The sequence below is a fragment of the Gobius niger genome, assembly GCF_951799975.1.
Source record: "Gobius niger genome assembly, chromosome: 3".
NCBI lineage: Eukaryota > Metazoa > Chordata > Actinopteri > Gobiiformes > Gobiidae > Gobius > Gobius niger.
Window position 1 is genome coordinate 17,761,473 of NC_136854.1, and position 15,674 is coordinate 17,777,146.

The 15,674-nt window shown below is 42.0% G+C and overlaps 1 protein-coding gene across 4 annotated transcripts in view; it reads left to right on the forward strand.

Annotated features, from left to right (window-relative positions):
• The window catches only part of znf827 (zinc finger protein 827), a 104,822-nt gene that overhangs the window by 70,057 nt on the left and 19,091 nt on the right, over positions 1-15,674 (forward strand). For all 4 annotated transcript variants that reach the window (XR_013792673.1, XM_079552690.1, XM_079552691.1 and 1 more), the window contains exons 7-9: positions 321-375; positions 1,374-1,474; positions 12,557-12,694. Coding sequence is in view for 3 of the 4 variants with exons in the window: in XM_079552690.1 (XP_079408816.1) it covers positions 321-375; positions 1,374-1,474; positions 12,557-12,694 (294 nt within the window). In the remaining variant the exon portion in view is untranslated. The remainder of the gene's footprint in view (positions 1-320; positions 376-1,373; positions 1,475-12,556; positions 12,695-15,674) is intronic.

Genomic DNA, 15,674 nt, shown 5'->3' on the forward strand with positions numbered 1-15,674 from the left:
GCCCAGATGGCCGGTGCGCCCTGCTGGCATGGACCTGCGCTTCACTAGCACCGCGCAACCTACAGTCTGCGGGCCCTTTTGGCTGGCATACAGGAACATAATGGACCTTTTATGTACGTGCATTATGTTAAACTCACGGAAGAGAACTAGCTGCTAACAGCCGTTTACTCAGGGCTTACAGGAGATTAAGTTCCTGTAGTGAAATTTGATCGGAACTTCACTGCATTAACCGCACGAGGATAATGGAGGTCGATTCAGAGTGGCTTTGTTTGCGTCAGTGTAAGAAATTGACATTTTTTTCCCCCTTTTCCTTCTTTCAGAAAAAGTCAGCAAAGCCAACAACCATAAAGACGGCAACATGGTCGGGAAAAACAGGTGAGTCTTTCATTTTACTGGAAACATACTATAGGCAATCCATTTATTATAGAGGGCTACAACCTTGCTGGGGTTGTATATTGTTAAAAAATACTCTGCATTAAAGGTGCATTATGGAACTTTTTATGTGATTAAAAACAAAACAAAAAAAACCTCGATATGTGTGTAATTGACCTTCATGTGACCCAATGAGTGGTTAGCACGGCACCTTTACTTTCAATCACTATGGCCTCTACAACGCCCCAGGATCAATTGTTTTGTAGGGTTTTTTGGTAGCAGTGAAAACCTTTCAAACATTTGATCCTGGAGCGTCCTAGAGACCACAGTGATCGAAAGTAAAGGCTCCATGCTGACCACTGGGTCACGTTAAGGCCAACTGCGCGGCATTATCAATTTTTATTTCTCGCTTAAAAAGTTACATAATGCACCTTTAATATTACATTTTCAAAAACAATGTAAGCCAACTCAAAATGGTCTTAACAATCTTATATATATATATATATATGTATATATACCAATCACATCCCCAGATATAAAGTGAACAAGTAATTCAAATATCGATTGAACAATTTATCCATATTAAAATATTTGTTTACATTTGTTGTGGTCTCGATCCTTTTACTACAAGTTTGTAGTAAACATAAAAGTACTCTCTCTAAATACTCTATCCAGCTGTGTCCAAATGAAGTCTTAATTGTAGCTAGTACAGGCCTCCATTACCCCAAGCTCAGGGACTGTATTCTGTGGTTCTGGGCTTTCAAATGAGGCGTGGCATGTCCACAAACCCGTGTTACAATCCTGCACATGCAGCTTAAGATACTCCCAGCTGTTGGGATTGTAGTGCGGATTTTTCAACCAGTAAGAGTACATATATCCAGCTGTTTGTGTTTTTGTTTGCATTTATATCCACCTATAGATTCTTGGCCTTTGCCTGACTGAGTTGGAAGCAGCCTCAGATATTGGCAGGTGTTTGATGTATCATGTCTGTGTGTTTTCAGTCCTTTTCTGGACGAGTGCTTCAGACAATCACCCTTTAACTCGCGCTCCAAGAGCTCTTCCCCCGCAGAGGCCAGCTCCTCCAACAGGCCCGAACTCACCGGTAAGACACAGAGCACACACCTACAGCACTTGGGAGTGTGCCGACTGCCGAGACCGGGCTAGTCTAGGTTTCATCTGTTACGTGGGAAATGCTGAGGACAATACACATTTGGACTTTGCAAAAACAATATTTTAATAAACATTGTTTTGGCATCAGGAGGTCCTCTTTTTGGCATGTTTTAGGTTAAGTGTGTGACTCAAATTGTGATAAACAACACGCATTTGAAAATATACTACGGTGTTTCTTCTTATAGCTGCATGAAGCTATTTTTTCTAACCGGGAATTATGAAGGAACATATGATTGTGCATAATTTCACATCACCTTAAACTGCAAATAACATACACCCCCCACACGCTAGACTTCTACGTGAGAATGAACACACAGCCACCTCATCATTAGAATTCAAATCCTTATAGTTACCGGTATATGTAAAACTCAGCATCCAAACAGTATTTTAGTTGTCAACTGCTCAGCGTTGTTGTTTTATTTGTGTACTAGTCAAACAATTATTGCGTATATGATATTTTTTAAATCAATGTTTTACCACATTTAGGTAAAAGAAACTGATCCACCATTGCTGGAGCATATTTGTAAATAAGTATAATTTCATAATTACAACATACTATAACTTTTACAGTCAGCTAAAAACCTCCTATATTGTATTCCTGTGGCTATTCCACAGCTCATATTCTGATTTCACTGATGGGTCTCTGGCAATGGCCATTGCTGTAATACCTCCATATAGCCTCTAGTCCCCCATTGGAAAGCATTGTACTTTAGACACGTTAAAAACAACTTCAAAGCATGGTCCCATTTTTTTTGGAACTATCTAGAGCAGTGGTTCTCAACCTTTTGGAGCCGCGATCCCCATTATAACAGTTAAAGGGGTTCGTGACCCCCCGCCCGGGTCACGCCGTGAGAAATCAGAACATTATCCTACATAATTTGTAAAAAACTAAGAAAAAAACAAATGGCTATAATAAAATTCATCAAATTACGAACATATAATGGCACTCTGGTAACATAGCAAACACATGCAACAATAAAATATTATAATATACGCTAAAAAAAAAGGATGCATATTTTATCTACATGATCTGGCGACCCCCCAAATTCATCTTGCGACCCCCTTGGGGGTCCCGACCCCCAGGTTGAGAACCACTGATCTAGAGCTAGATATTCCTCCTGTGATAACATAGGGATTAAGGATACCAGGCTGTTTTTTGTAAGAAAATGTTTTGAAATCTTGTGCTAATGAGGGTCGCATTGTTAGCATTGGAACAGCGTGAACTACACGTCACGCAAGGGCTGAGTCTACAGCAGGCGTCTCAGACATGCGGCCCGCGGGCCAAATGCGGCCCGCGAGGTAATTTTTTGCGGCCCGCGAGATAATTACTTATTTATATTATATGCGGCCCGCCGGTAAATCACATTAAACACGTTAGAACTACATTTCCCATGAGGCACCGCGCGGTAGCGCCAACTCTGCTGCGGACGCGAGAATGTAAACATCAGACAGAGAAAGGGAGATGCGCCGCTGTCCCTGAATGCATCTCCCACGCTGCCTCCACTGACCAAAACAACAGCGCGTGGTTCCAGCAGCTACACCATGGATAAGTTAAGGCTTATTTACAACCTTAGACACGTAAAGCAAGCGATGATGGGCGCGGGGCAGGTGAAGACAGGCCTGTGTTTGTGGATTATAAAGTTTTTCCAACTGGAGCTGAGGACTGACCAGACACGTGAGAATCATGGATAAAGAGGTTTAAGAGCAGCAAGTTCTACGACGGATCCTCAGAAGATCGAGTGCACAGTGAGTGTAGTGTTTTATGCTTCTTCTGTGGAGCAAAGTCAGCCCTTAATGTGCGGCTGTTGCACGGACTTATCTGACATGAAGCGCGTGCGTTTGTTGATGCGTTTGCCCGTGTTACACGTTGACAGGAACGGGGTTGAACTGGTGTGACTGTCCCATAGACTGAAAAAACTATTGCCATTCTTCAGTTTATGGACAAGCCCGACGCTGATGGTCTATTCACTTTTTGTTTATCCCGATTTGGCGAGAGCCCAACGAGTCAGGGAGAGCACGGCGGAGCGAGACGTTCCTGCTCCGCCTCCAACCCGGTGTGCGCGGCAGGCCATCTTGTCCACATTCGCCCAATTCATGGCAGATTTTTTGACAGAACGCGACAATTCCCAATAACCCGCAACAGCACGCAGCAGCGCGCCACCGCACGCAGCAGTGCAGGAGGCATATTCGTGACAGTGCGTAATAATTCGTGCCATTAATCACAACACGCAGCAACAGTTCGTGGCGGCGCGTGAAACCTCTACCAATTCCACTCACATTCGTGATCCTGGGCCACGAATGTGGATTCGTGGCATTCGTAACGCATCGTGCCCATGTGTAAACCCAGCCTAGGACATTGCAAAGCGAACACATTGCATTGCATAGTGTTTAAAAGCGTCACAACAGTAAAGTGAGGAGCCTTTTCTCTCCATCTCTCTCTCAGAGCTACATTATCAGGTCAATGAATTTAATCTTAAGGACACATGTGGGAACACATGACCCATAGTTACATTAAAAATAGAGAATATGGAAATGTATTAAAATACTGCAAATAATGACAGCAACATTGACAGTAAAAAATATAAGCCCTATCAGTTCTGACTGTCGGTCAGAAAAAGGTCAGAGGTCAGTGACTCCACATTATTTACATGAGGTGAATCTCACTGAGCTGATCTCAGACACACCAGAGTCTGGAAAAGTGTCCAAGTCCACACATTCATCGATGTGTTTATTATATGACAGGGTGAAAATTAACACAGAGCAAAACAAGTTTGAAGCTGATGCTTTTGCTGGTGCTCATGATCAGCTCCAGTCCCTGGTTGTGCTTTTCAACATTAAATTAAAATGACATTTGTACATTTTGCATTTCTTTAAAAGGCTCACAGACAGAAACTGGACCTGACTCCTGAAAGATCATTCACTGATGCCCAGAGCCAAAATGGGATTAATTACAAAAAACTAATTGTCTAAATCTGTAATTTCAAATCTAGAAGCTCAGCAAATGTTTGGCTGATTGGAAACCTCTGGAAGCTTTAAAATGTGCAGATAGGTAATGTACAGTCTATTTTAAGTTATATTATAGCAAACAATAAAAAGTTGCTAAATCATAATTGACTTAATATAAAAGGCTTCGTCTGTTGCGGCCCCCGACCAACACTGGGTTTGCATTTTTGGCCCCCGGTCCAAATGAGTTTGAGACCCCTGGTCTACAGTGAAGATCCCGCCCTTATGCCCTTTTTAGGAACATGCTTCGTCAGAGCTGGGGAGGGGGAGTCTGTAAACCTGCCATGATTTCCCCCTCGAGTGAAGTCATTGTGGCAAACGGGGAGGAGTGAGCAGGAGACGTCTATTCTTTTTTACCGTCTATGGTCTCTGGCCACTCTCTGCCGTCTCTCTCTCCCTCAGTAACATTGAATATAGGTTTAATGCAGAGAACATGTTCATCTTTGTGAACAATAAAACTTATACCTGACCTTCTCTTCAAAATCTCCACATTATTCTTAAAGAAGGGGTATGATGCAAAATCACTCTCATAGAGCTTTTGCCATGTTGCAATGACTGAATGAATCTTCCCCAGAGGCTATTTCTAGCACAATAGCAATCCCTTGCTAAGCTTATTCCTTTCATTGCGGAGTAAAAGCACTCAACTGTAACTCCACTACTTCATAGCCAGACAAGGCCACCCGGGCCTTTTTTTTTCTTCTTAGAGTTGAATAACCAGGAAAACTACTGGATATTTTGGTTTTACCTTTTTTTTTGATCAATATTGTCTTTTCTAACCACCAAAGTGTAAGATAATGATAAAGATGTGTTTTGAGATTATTATCGAATACCTGCAAAAAGTCACAAAACCCCCTCTTTAATTACAGTGCTGTCTTTGTGATAAAACCAGTGTGATAAAGTCTTTGTGCAGACCAGATAACAACTGCCACATCTGTCATCAATTATTTTAATCATAGGCTCGTCACGATAAATCCGATTAGTCGCCCGCTGCAGCCCAAATGTACACCAAAACTCCTGCCCCAACCCGAAGCCTTCTGCCTGCCTGGGACGCCGCTCACTCATCCCCCTCCCTCCCTCCCGCTCGTGCTGGCATCCTGGAACTCTCCTCTGTGCTTCTTTGGCACTGACACTTCCAGAGGTTAATTAGCTTGTGCCAGCTTTGCCCGTCCCACTGCCAGTTAATGAAAATCTGATTGGCTCCTGGGTGTCAAGAGTGTCCTGAAAGTTAATTCGCCCCGACCACCTCCTCTTTCCCCCTGTGTCCCCAAGCCTCACGTCCTCCTCCTTTCGCTTTTTTTTTTTTTTTTTTTTTTTACTGTCAGACTGTAAAAGCTTTATTTCTTTTCGAGTAAATTAAATGAACCTACACCAGAACACAGTCACTCTTAATGCCATAGGTCTGTCACATAGAGAGGTGGGAAGTTAAGTCGAGACGGTAACTTGAAGCGTTTATTTATTGATATGGATTTTATATAAATACAATTGAAAACATTGGCTTTTCCTTCCCCAACACGAGCCTAAATCATAATGGATATTCAAAATTTCTTATCGTGAAAGCTATTTTTCAACCTTGACTTGATAAATGTGGTGCTCTATCTATCATGACATTTGCTATAAAGTTGCTTGAAGAATAGTCTGAAAACACGGCATGGCTTTTTGTTCAACTTGAAGCCCGTCAGAAGACTTGTTTTTGTTATCTTCCCTAAGTTGTAGTTAAACTCCAGAAAAGCCAAATAGCCATTTTTGTGTACTAACCTCTTGGACTTTTTATTTTGTGCGAGTGAGTTTTTGAAGTACAATGAGGGTTTTCAAAAATGTTATTATTAAATTTTCCCAACATCCTTCCGAGCAGACGAGAGCAGTCTTAACACACCTCACACGGCAGGAATATCTGATAAGATTCTCTTTAGAGCCATTACGATAATCGGAGCATCCTTAAAGGAATAGGCCACCGTTTTTATATACTAAGATATGTTCTTACCTCACTTTAGTCGAGTTAATATATCCCCGTCTGGTCATTGTCCGCGCGCTCTGTCACGCAAACGGAGCACATACGCAGCCTCTCCCATATGTGACATAGCTCCGAAAAAGCTCACGATAGAAGCTACCAAGCTCTTCCACGTGTTCCCTATTTAAATAAAGTTACGTGAAGTGTTTTCATGCGAAGTATATTTACACAGAAATGTAACGTGTCGATTTTATAAGCAAATAAAAAGGGGGACTATATTGTGAGGCGTAATGATACGAGGAGCACAGCGTCCGCGTAGTAACTCCTAAAGACTTCCCCCGCTCACTTCCGTCAATAACCTTTAGGAGTTACTGCGCGGACGTTTTACTCCTCGTATCATTACGCCTCACAATATAGTCCCCCTTTTTATTTGCTTATAAAATCGACACGTTACATTTCTGTGTAAATATACTTCGCATGAAAACACTTCACGTAACCTTATTTAAATAGGGAACACGTGGAAGAGCTTGGTAGCTTCTATCGTGAGCTTTTTCGGAGCTATGTCACATATGGGAGAGGCTGCGTATGTGCTCCGTTTGCGTGACAGAGCGCGCGGACAATGACCAGACGGGGATATATTAACTCGACTAAAGTGAGGTAAGAACATATCTTAGTATATAAAAACGGTGGCCTATTCCTTTAAGATTGCCGCAAGGGGAATATCGGGGGCTAAAATCGGCCTAATTATCCCGCCATGAGACCAGGCTTTAGAGCCATTCTAGCGAAAACCATCTCGCACCGTTGCAGTATACTTAGAAATAGTTGTGGAACATGGTGTCTGCAGCTTCTTACGAGCGAATGTAAAACCTGGAGCAGGCACCGATGCTAAAAACAATTAGAAGGATTTTGGCTAATATAGTAAACATTATGTGGTAGAGGTTGACCAATATGGGCTTTTCTAAGGCCGATGCCGATTTTGGGGGATTTTTATTTATTTTTATTTATTTATTTATATTTTTGAGTAATGTTTATTTATTTATTTACAAATGTCTGGTCTTTAATCCTGGAAAAACATAAATACTCCTGCAGTGGCCGATTTTACTTTATTACTTTAGGTGATTCAATAGTTTTTGTCCCAACTTTGATAAGTTGCCGTTAGCATCAGCATGCCGCCATTAGCTTTAGCATGCTGTTACTAGCCACGAAGTCCACGAGTAAATTCTCCAAGTTCTGTGCTTCAAAATGTTTTGCAGCATATTCACTGAGGTTTACTGAAACTTGTGTTTACTGCAGGTGTCGTAGCATGTTAAGTTTACTCATTAATTGTCCGTGAGAGTAAGTACTACGCTGACAGAAAGTAGTAAAAATAATAATGCATTGGTTTTATAAAGCGCTTTTCTGGACACTCAAAGACGCTTTACATTGCACTATTCGTTCACTCCATACTCGGTATTGTAGCCACAGCTGTCCTGGGGTAGACTGACGGAAGCGAGGCAACCAGTCTGAGCCACCGGCCCCTCCGACCACCACCACTCACTCACTCACTCACTACATTCGCTAGGCTTCCTGGTGTTACCAAACGGTCTCCCATCCAAGTACCGACCAGGCCCTTCCCTGCTTAGCTTCTGAGATCTGACGGGATTGGGCAGAGCAAAGGCGGTATGGCCACATACTTTGTACATCCAATTACACTATGGAAATCATTGTTTTCACTCAAACTTGGCTGTAAATACTGTTCAAGTGGCACTAACCAGTTAGCTCTGCCTATTAGCCTGTTAGCGTCTTCTTCACGATTCTATTGGTGTGTATTGGTGACTCCGACACGGTGGCAGCAAAGTTGCAATTGTGTTTGTTCTGGCCAGGGGGCGATGAAAGACCCCTCAATCATCCCATTAACACTCGTATTACTCCCAGAGGAACTACGAAAAGGATTTATTAAGGTAAACAAGTTACTTAGTACTGCTTTAAGGAACTTGTAGCTCACCAATTTTCATTGCGATGTTTTTTCTGTTCCCCTGGGGCCGAGGGAGTTGTGGGAGGACTAGTTTTAAAGCCCTGACTTTGCTCTTTCCAATGCAAAAAAATGGGAAGTCCCTATCCCTTTCAGTGCCGGAGATATCAGTTTTTTCCGGCGCCAGATCAGCCGATAGCCGATATTGTAAAACCCCAAATATCGTCCGGCCGATATATCGGTCAACCTCTATTATGTTATCACTCTGCAAACTGAAACCTGTGAGACGTGCCTGCAAACTCATCTCTGCCACAAATTGAAATGCTGACTGCGTTTGGAAAGTTGGGGAGGCGCTTGGACCTGTCGCAAATGTATGTGTTTGAAAATGGGATTTGCAAATGTAAAATTTGTGCTAATCGTAGAGTTCTAAGTCATGTGATCTCGGCGTGCCCTTAAAAAAATCGAAATAAATCTACAGAGTGCAAATTGTAACACCGGTCTTAGCGAGTAGGGCTCATGTAAGAAGGGTGTTTCTCAAGTCAGTGAGAGTGTAGGAGTTTGTGTGATGGCGCTGCTGATCCTCTTCCTCCCCGCTCCTGTCCGGCCTTCATCCCTTGTTTGTCGGCCTCTCTCTCCCTCTCTAATAACACTAATTAAACTATTAACCACTTCAAGGGCCACACCGTCGCTCTAATTGGCTTAATCACCAGTGTGTCGGCGCGGTCATGGCACGGCGTCACCTCGCGTGACCGGGGGCATCCCTCCAAGCCCTGCACGGCGCGCGAGACGGGACAAGTTAATTCCTTCATCGGCTGAGCTCGAGTTACACGCCCCATAAGAAGGTGTAGGATATCCCGTATTAACAGACAAGAAGTCGGAGGCAAAGCGGCGCGAAGAGTAGGTCAAAGTCGGATATCAAAGCACACGTCGCTCAGAGGTCAGGTGAGGTTTTCCGCAACTCAAGTTTCTTTAAAGGGGACATATCACACGAAATCCTTTTTTTTTTTCCCCGCCCTTAAAACATGTTTTTCTCTCACCAAAAACGACGTACCTGAAGTAATATTTGACTTCATTCACGCAGCTTTGATTAATCCTGTTTTAATTTGGTTGTTTCTTATCAACCTGCCGAAGGAATCTGTATTTTCAATAGATTGAACACAAAACTGTGCAGCACATTTTCATTTTTGTGAAGGATTTTTTTTTTTTTGGGCCCGCAGGCTTTATTTGACAAGATAGCAAAGGGTGAAAAAAGGTGAACTGCCACATGTGCAGCAGCTTCAAAGTGCCCGTCTCTCTCTCCTCATTTCGCAAACTAGAGGTGGCCTCCAGGTCCAACCAGGAGGGGAGGAACTCGATACTTACTTTTTTAAATGGTCCCTTTTCAATCTTATCACTTTAACCACTGCAATATTGGCTCCACATTTGTAAAGCCCATAGATCATCTAGAAATGAGTTTACCGCAACACTTTTTTTGCTAGTATGCCGAAAAGTGAAAGCTCGAATTCACTGTTTAATATTGTCATTCCCACTGCTGCATACAGAGGGAGCTCCAGGCCAATTCTTAATCCTGAACAGCCCAGTGTCTAACGTCTTACTGTCTCTTCCACAAATACACATTATTCCACATTATAAGACAACAATATATATTTATTTATACAAACATCCATGTATATTTCATAACCAGCCCCAAAATTTGAATAATAATTGATATCACAGTGAAGTTATGAGAAAAATTGATTCTTCAAAACCCCTTCAATTACTTTTTTACATTTATAAATCGGATTACAAAGCATCAATTTCTTGTACCTGATTGGTAAAAAATCTACAGTGATTACCCCACAATAATACATCAAAATAGCAGGGGTTTTTTTATATTAAAAGTATTGTGACACTAAAAAGCTGCTATTGCAATTTCCATTCATTTTGCCCTCTGATGCAGCCTATATATAAGCTTGTGAGCATATTTTTAAGATAAAAAAAAAAAAACTGAACATTTTTGTATCAGACTTCCTCATATCACTGTATGGCTTGCCCATTACAGCACAAAATTGTAGCATTGTTAATTAAAAATAGTTACTACTGATACTTTTACCTCTTCTGTCATTGTCATTGTCATTGCAACACTGCTAAAACCCATGACAGTGACTGAAAAACAAGGCTATATTGTGAAAATGGAAAAAAGAGAACTTTGATGCATGAGGACGGAGTGCCTGTGTGTTTTTCCTCAATCCCTCTCTACTACCTGGATGTTCGAAGAGCGTATGTGCGTTACTCTAAGCTCACTCGTCAGGGACAGATTGAAGCTTAATTCCTCCAGTTGTATCAAAGCGTACGAACAACCCTCTTCTCCTTTTTTCCTCTGATTATTGCAGCAGTGGAGTCCGTGTCAGATGATGCAGAGCTGCAGGCTCAGAGCAAAGGACCAGGACTTTGTGTTGACATTAAGAATGTATTTTGCGCCGAACGCTGCCCCCGGGCTACACACAGAGCAGCTGTCAAACGCTGCCAGACAGGTTTCAGTCTTGTGGGTTAACAAATTAGCCCACAGTGTATCACAGTGTCTATTGTTTCCAGCTGGAGCCAAAGATCCACTGGCTGCTCTCACCTCACAGTTAAACACTCATGTAGGATGTGTTGTCTGAGATTTTTTTTACTCCTCTCCGGTGCACTGGCTGGAAACCAAATCAACTGGAGCGGAAATCTAGACCGAAAGTAATGTAAGCTAGGTTACCGTTACCGCCTACATTTAATTTTGTCAATGCACTTTAGAACTAGAACTACACTTTATTTAGCCTTAATAATGATGAGTTAACACTTAATTAATCATGAACAACTCATTAGTTAAAGCCACACCGCGTATAATTTAACCAATAAATAAAATTGAAATACAAGCATTTATTTTATGACAGAGTTTTTCATCATTTAAAAATACCTCATAAATGTAGAAACAAACATTTATGAGGCTCACTCCTCCTAAGATATGACTGTAAACTTTACTGGGAGTGGGTACGTCTCCAGCTCGTCTCCATGGAGATGTGACAAAAAGCAGTAGAATGTGGGATTTAAACAGGTTAGTTTCTCATCCAAGTCCATTCTTTTATTACACACTGCAGTAACAGCATTTTCTGTGTCATTAGGAGCATGTTTTGTTTTGCCACAACAGTATAGTCCAAAATGTTACGCAGTGTACCTTTAAGTGTGACTAACACATAATAACTACCTAATGAATAAGTGATGTATGTGAAGAACTATTCATTATGAGTTCCACATTAACTGTAGTAAAGTTGTTATTAAGTGTTAGTCACACTTAACTAATGAATTGTTCATGATAAATTAAGTGTTAATTAATCATTTATTAACCTCTTAACCCCCGCCTTAACCGAGCGCATTTTCTCCATTTCGGCTTTACTCAAATTTAAAAGCTTCTTGATTGGCGCTTACAGCCTCTGTAGTGTAATGCCTCATTTGAAAGCTAAGTCGTCATATTTTTATGCTTTTTGTTGCGCTTCTGTTGCGTTTTTGTTTGTTTGTTTATGTTTTTATCACGTTTTGGGAACTTTTTAACACATTTTTGTGCTTTTTTCGTTGCGTTTTCATCCTCCTTTACGTCTTGTTGTCATTGCTATTTTGCCGCTTTTTTAAAGAAGCTTTTCAATTTGGGTAATGCCGAACTTGAGAAAATATGCTTGGTTAAGGCGGTGGTTAAGGCTAAATGAAGTGTAGTTATTATTTGTGTGTGTGTTTTTTTTTTGTAATTACGACATTGTGAGGACCAGTTTGAGTTTTTAACCAACAAAGTGAGGACATTTTGGGTGGTCCTAACTTATTTGATCAAGATGTGGTTTTAGGGTTAGGGTTAGAATTGGGTTAAGATTAGGGTTAGGGGCTTAGGGTTCAGGGTTAGGGTCTGGGTAATACATTATGTCTATGAGTGTCCTCACTAAGATAGCCTTACAAACGTGTGTGTGTGTGTGTGATCCATATGTCATATCTGTAGGACGCACACCATAAATGATTGCAGCCTATGGAATTTGCTAATTGTGCCCTTTCAAACAGCGATATGGATTCATCCTCACAAGTTGCGTTTTGTTTTGTTTTTCTTCCCTTTTTAGACTCGGAGAAGGACAACGGCGAGCCTGGGAACGGGATCGCCCAGTGGAGGCTGAACGAGCAGCTCTATCCCTGTCCCATCTGCGGCAAAGTGTTCGGAAGACAACAAACCCTCTCCAGACACCTCTCTCTGCACACAGGTACGACTCTCCGCCGCTGTGTTACGCATTCAGGCCGCGTACGGTAAGTAAAGACGGTGGGCTAGACTGCATTACCCTTCTTTTAAAGCGATTACCACGCGATTAGTCTCAGTGGGAATACGGCATCGTCTAATTACCCCGCTAGAAGGATGCCTCGCAGACAGAGCAGCAAAACAAACCCAAGTCATTCTGGTGGATTTTGGTCAACAGCGTCGAATAACGGCAATACTTGTCCCCGGTGACTTGATTACTCTGTGCTTTCAAACTGATCTGATCGCTGTTACTGGCTTATTCTGAGTTCTTTTCTAGTTTATCATGTCGCAGTCAGTTTTCAGTTTTCATGGTGATGTGCATTCAGTTCCTATATTCTAAATCATTTCATTTTCATTCCCAGGATACAGAGCATTACATCCTCTATAAAAGCATAGTGTTTTTAAAGAATGAAAAATAATCATTAGACTAAAGCATAAATACATAAACCCCTGTGTTCCCTTCCTTCACCCCTCACCTTTATTAGAACAACAGAGCAGATGATAGTCAGAGATCTTACGAGGGATTAACTGTCATCATGACATTTGAGAAATTATTGCTGTTGTCAGAGGCATGAATGAAAGGGGAAATGTGAATATGTGAGCTTCCTGGCAAACAGTGGGATTCCGATGAACCGTTGAGTCAAACAAAAGCGTATAACATCCAACAAATTGTTATAAAATGTGTAAGAGGGGTCGGTAGCATTTCCTCTTTTAAGCGCAGTAATAACATGGAAATAGGATGAAAATAGCATGGTAACTAACATGGCAATTACATAGGTTAGGATTCCCCAGAACTAAAATGGAAATATGGCTGTTATCGCACAGTAAGTAAAGTACAACTGAATTATCAGTTTAAAAAAAAAGATGTTGATGATACATGAAGTTTAAAGCTACAATTAAAGTGCAAATATCTGCGTACCTTATCTTCTGTCAGGAAATAAACAAATGATATAATGATTATATGCATTACCGTTATATATATATAGGCAAATCTATCATTTATGAGCCGAACCTTAACCTCTTACCCCCGCCTCTCCAGTTCACTTTTACCCAAATCTAAAAGCCTTACAGCCTATAGGCCATTGTAATGCCTCATTTGAAAGCCAAGACCCTTCAAATATCCTCGCCTTGTTGTCCCTTTTTCATAGTATTTTTGTTGCTTTTTTGTCACCTGTTTTGATTTTGATAGTCAAAGTAAAGAAAAAAATGTGCTCATTTAAGGCGGGGGGTCAAGAGATTAAAGAAATTGCTTTGGGGCAAAGTTTCCTGCTTAGACCTGGGGTTCCCAAACTGTGGTACATGTACCCCGGGGGTACACAAGATGCCCCCAGGGGTATGCAAAGAAATTTTGGAGAAAACATTTATCACAATTTTATCAATATTGACCCGTTTACCACCGCGCGGGAAACCCGCTTGTACAGGCGGAAGAGTCTTATAATTCAGACGTGGATGAGTTTGTTCTGGACCTAAATGTGTCCACTCCAGAACCAAACTTCAAGAGACACTTTGGATCCGAGTGCATTTGATCTGAAGTTGCAATTTCTGTAATATCTGTCATAAAGAGAGAGGAGCCTGTGCCCCGTCTGACTGATGGTGACGTCGACTTGCAAGAGGAGTTTTCCTCTCATTCTGATCCGAGGGGAGAAGGAGAAGTGTATATGCTGTCCCCCCATCTGCCGCTAAACCCGTGCCTTTGTGTCTGACACAAACATTTAACATTTAATTTTTACGAGCTGATGTGCTTTGGCACGTGCAAAGATGATAATGTCCTGCGTATACATTGTCTTCGCTTAAACAAAAGCTTAAACCAGCACATTTGAATCTGTAACGGTGGTTTGACAGTGCGACTGAGGGAGACGCAGAGGGGGCGGGGCCAGAGTCTGATGCTCAGAATGAGTGACAGCAGAGTCCTGGTCCACTGGGACAAAGCAAAACACTCAGCTTAACCCATTCACACTAACAACCTGGTTTTCACAATAAGTATTTACATATTCTTAATAGCCTATCACCCAGACGAGCAAAAAATTAATGAATGTGGAAAACCTGCTTGAGCTCACTGTAATAACGGAGGAAAAGAACATAATATTACATGTGGTATTCCCAGCGTTTTCATTCATTTCAAAGTAGGGGGTACGCGACTCATCACCCAAAGCTTCAGGGGGTTCACGGCTCCAGAAAGTTCATGAACCACTCACTTAGACCATTTGACCATTTCCTTAGCTTTAGCTTTCTAGGGTAATAATAAATGTATCCGCTTTGAGCATTGTTGAGTGGCCCAGGTCCAGGTAGTCACTCATTGCTCCATCTTGTGGTGCAGAATGATAAAGCAAGCTTAAACGTGCATGCGGTCTCTCCAAACACTTTGAAGATCACGTTTTGTAGGAGGCGCTCTGGGTGGTTTAGCCTCCGTACAACTACAAATGAACTCTGTTTGCCTTGAGCTGCATATCAAGACACAAGCTCAGGTTTCACTCTCCAGTACCTGAGCTTCAACTACTGGAGGCAGCGCTAGCACTCATTTTTAGGGCTTTGGTTTTGGGACAGGATCTGGCAATGCCGTTTTTGTGGTTGCGATAACTCAAATATAATTTCTCACATCATATAATTGGCCTTTTTAGGAAAAGCCCCATTTTACTGTTGTTGTAATATTGGCTTACTATTTAACATCTAATACCGCCGCATACAGCGAATTAACACTAGATTAGACGTTAATGCAGAGTGCGCCGGACAGCAGACTAAATTACTGGGCACACAAATGGAGACTCGTGTACAAAATGCCCCCACACGATTGGACATGCTCTCACATTTAGCGCACACACACACACACTCACGCACCCACACCCACGCTGCCCGGCCTCCCCGCGCACACACACCATCTGAGCGTGTTGGCCGCGAACAGCTTGGCCACACCACAGAGAGCAGAAGCAGGGGCATATGTCACTGTGATG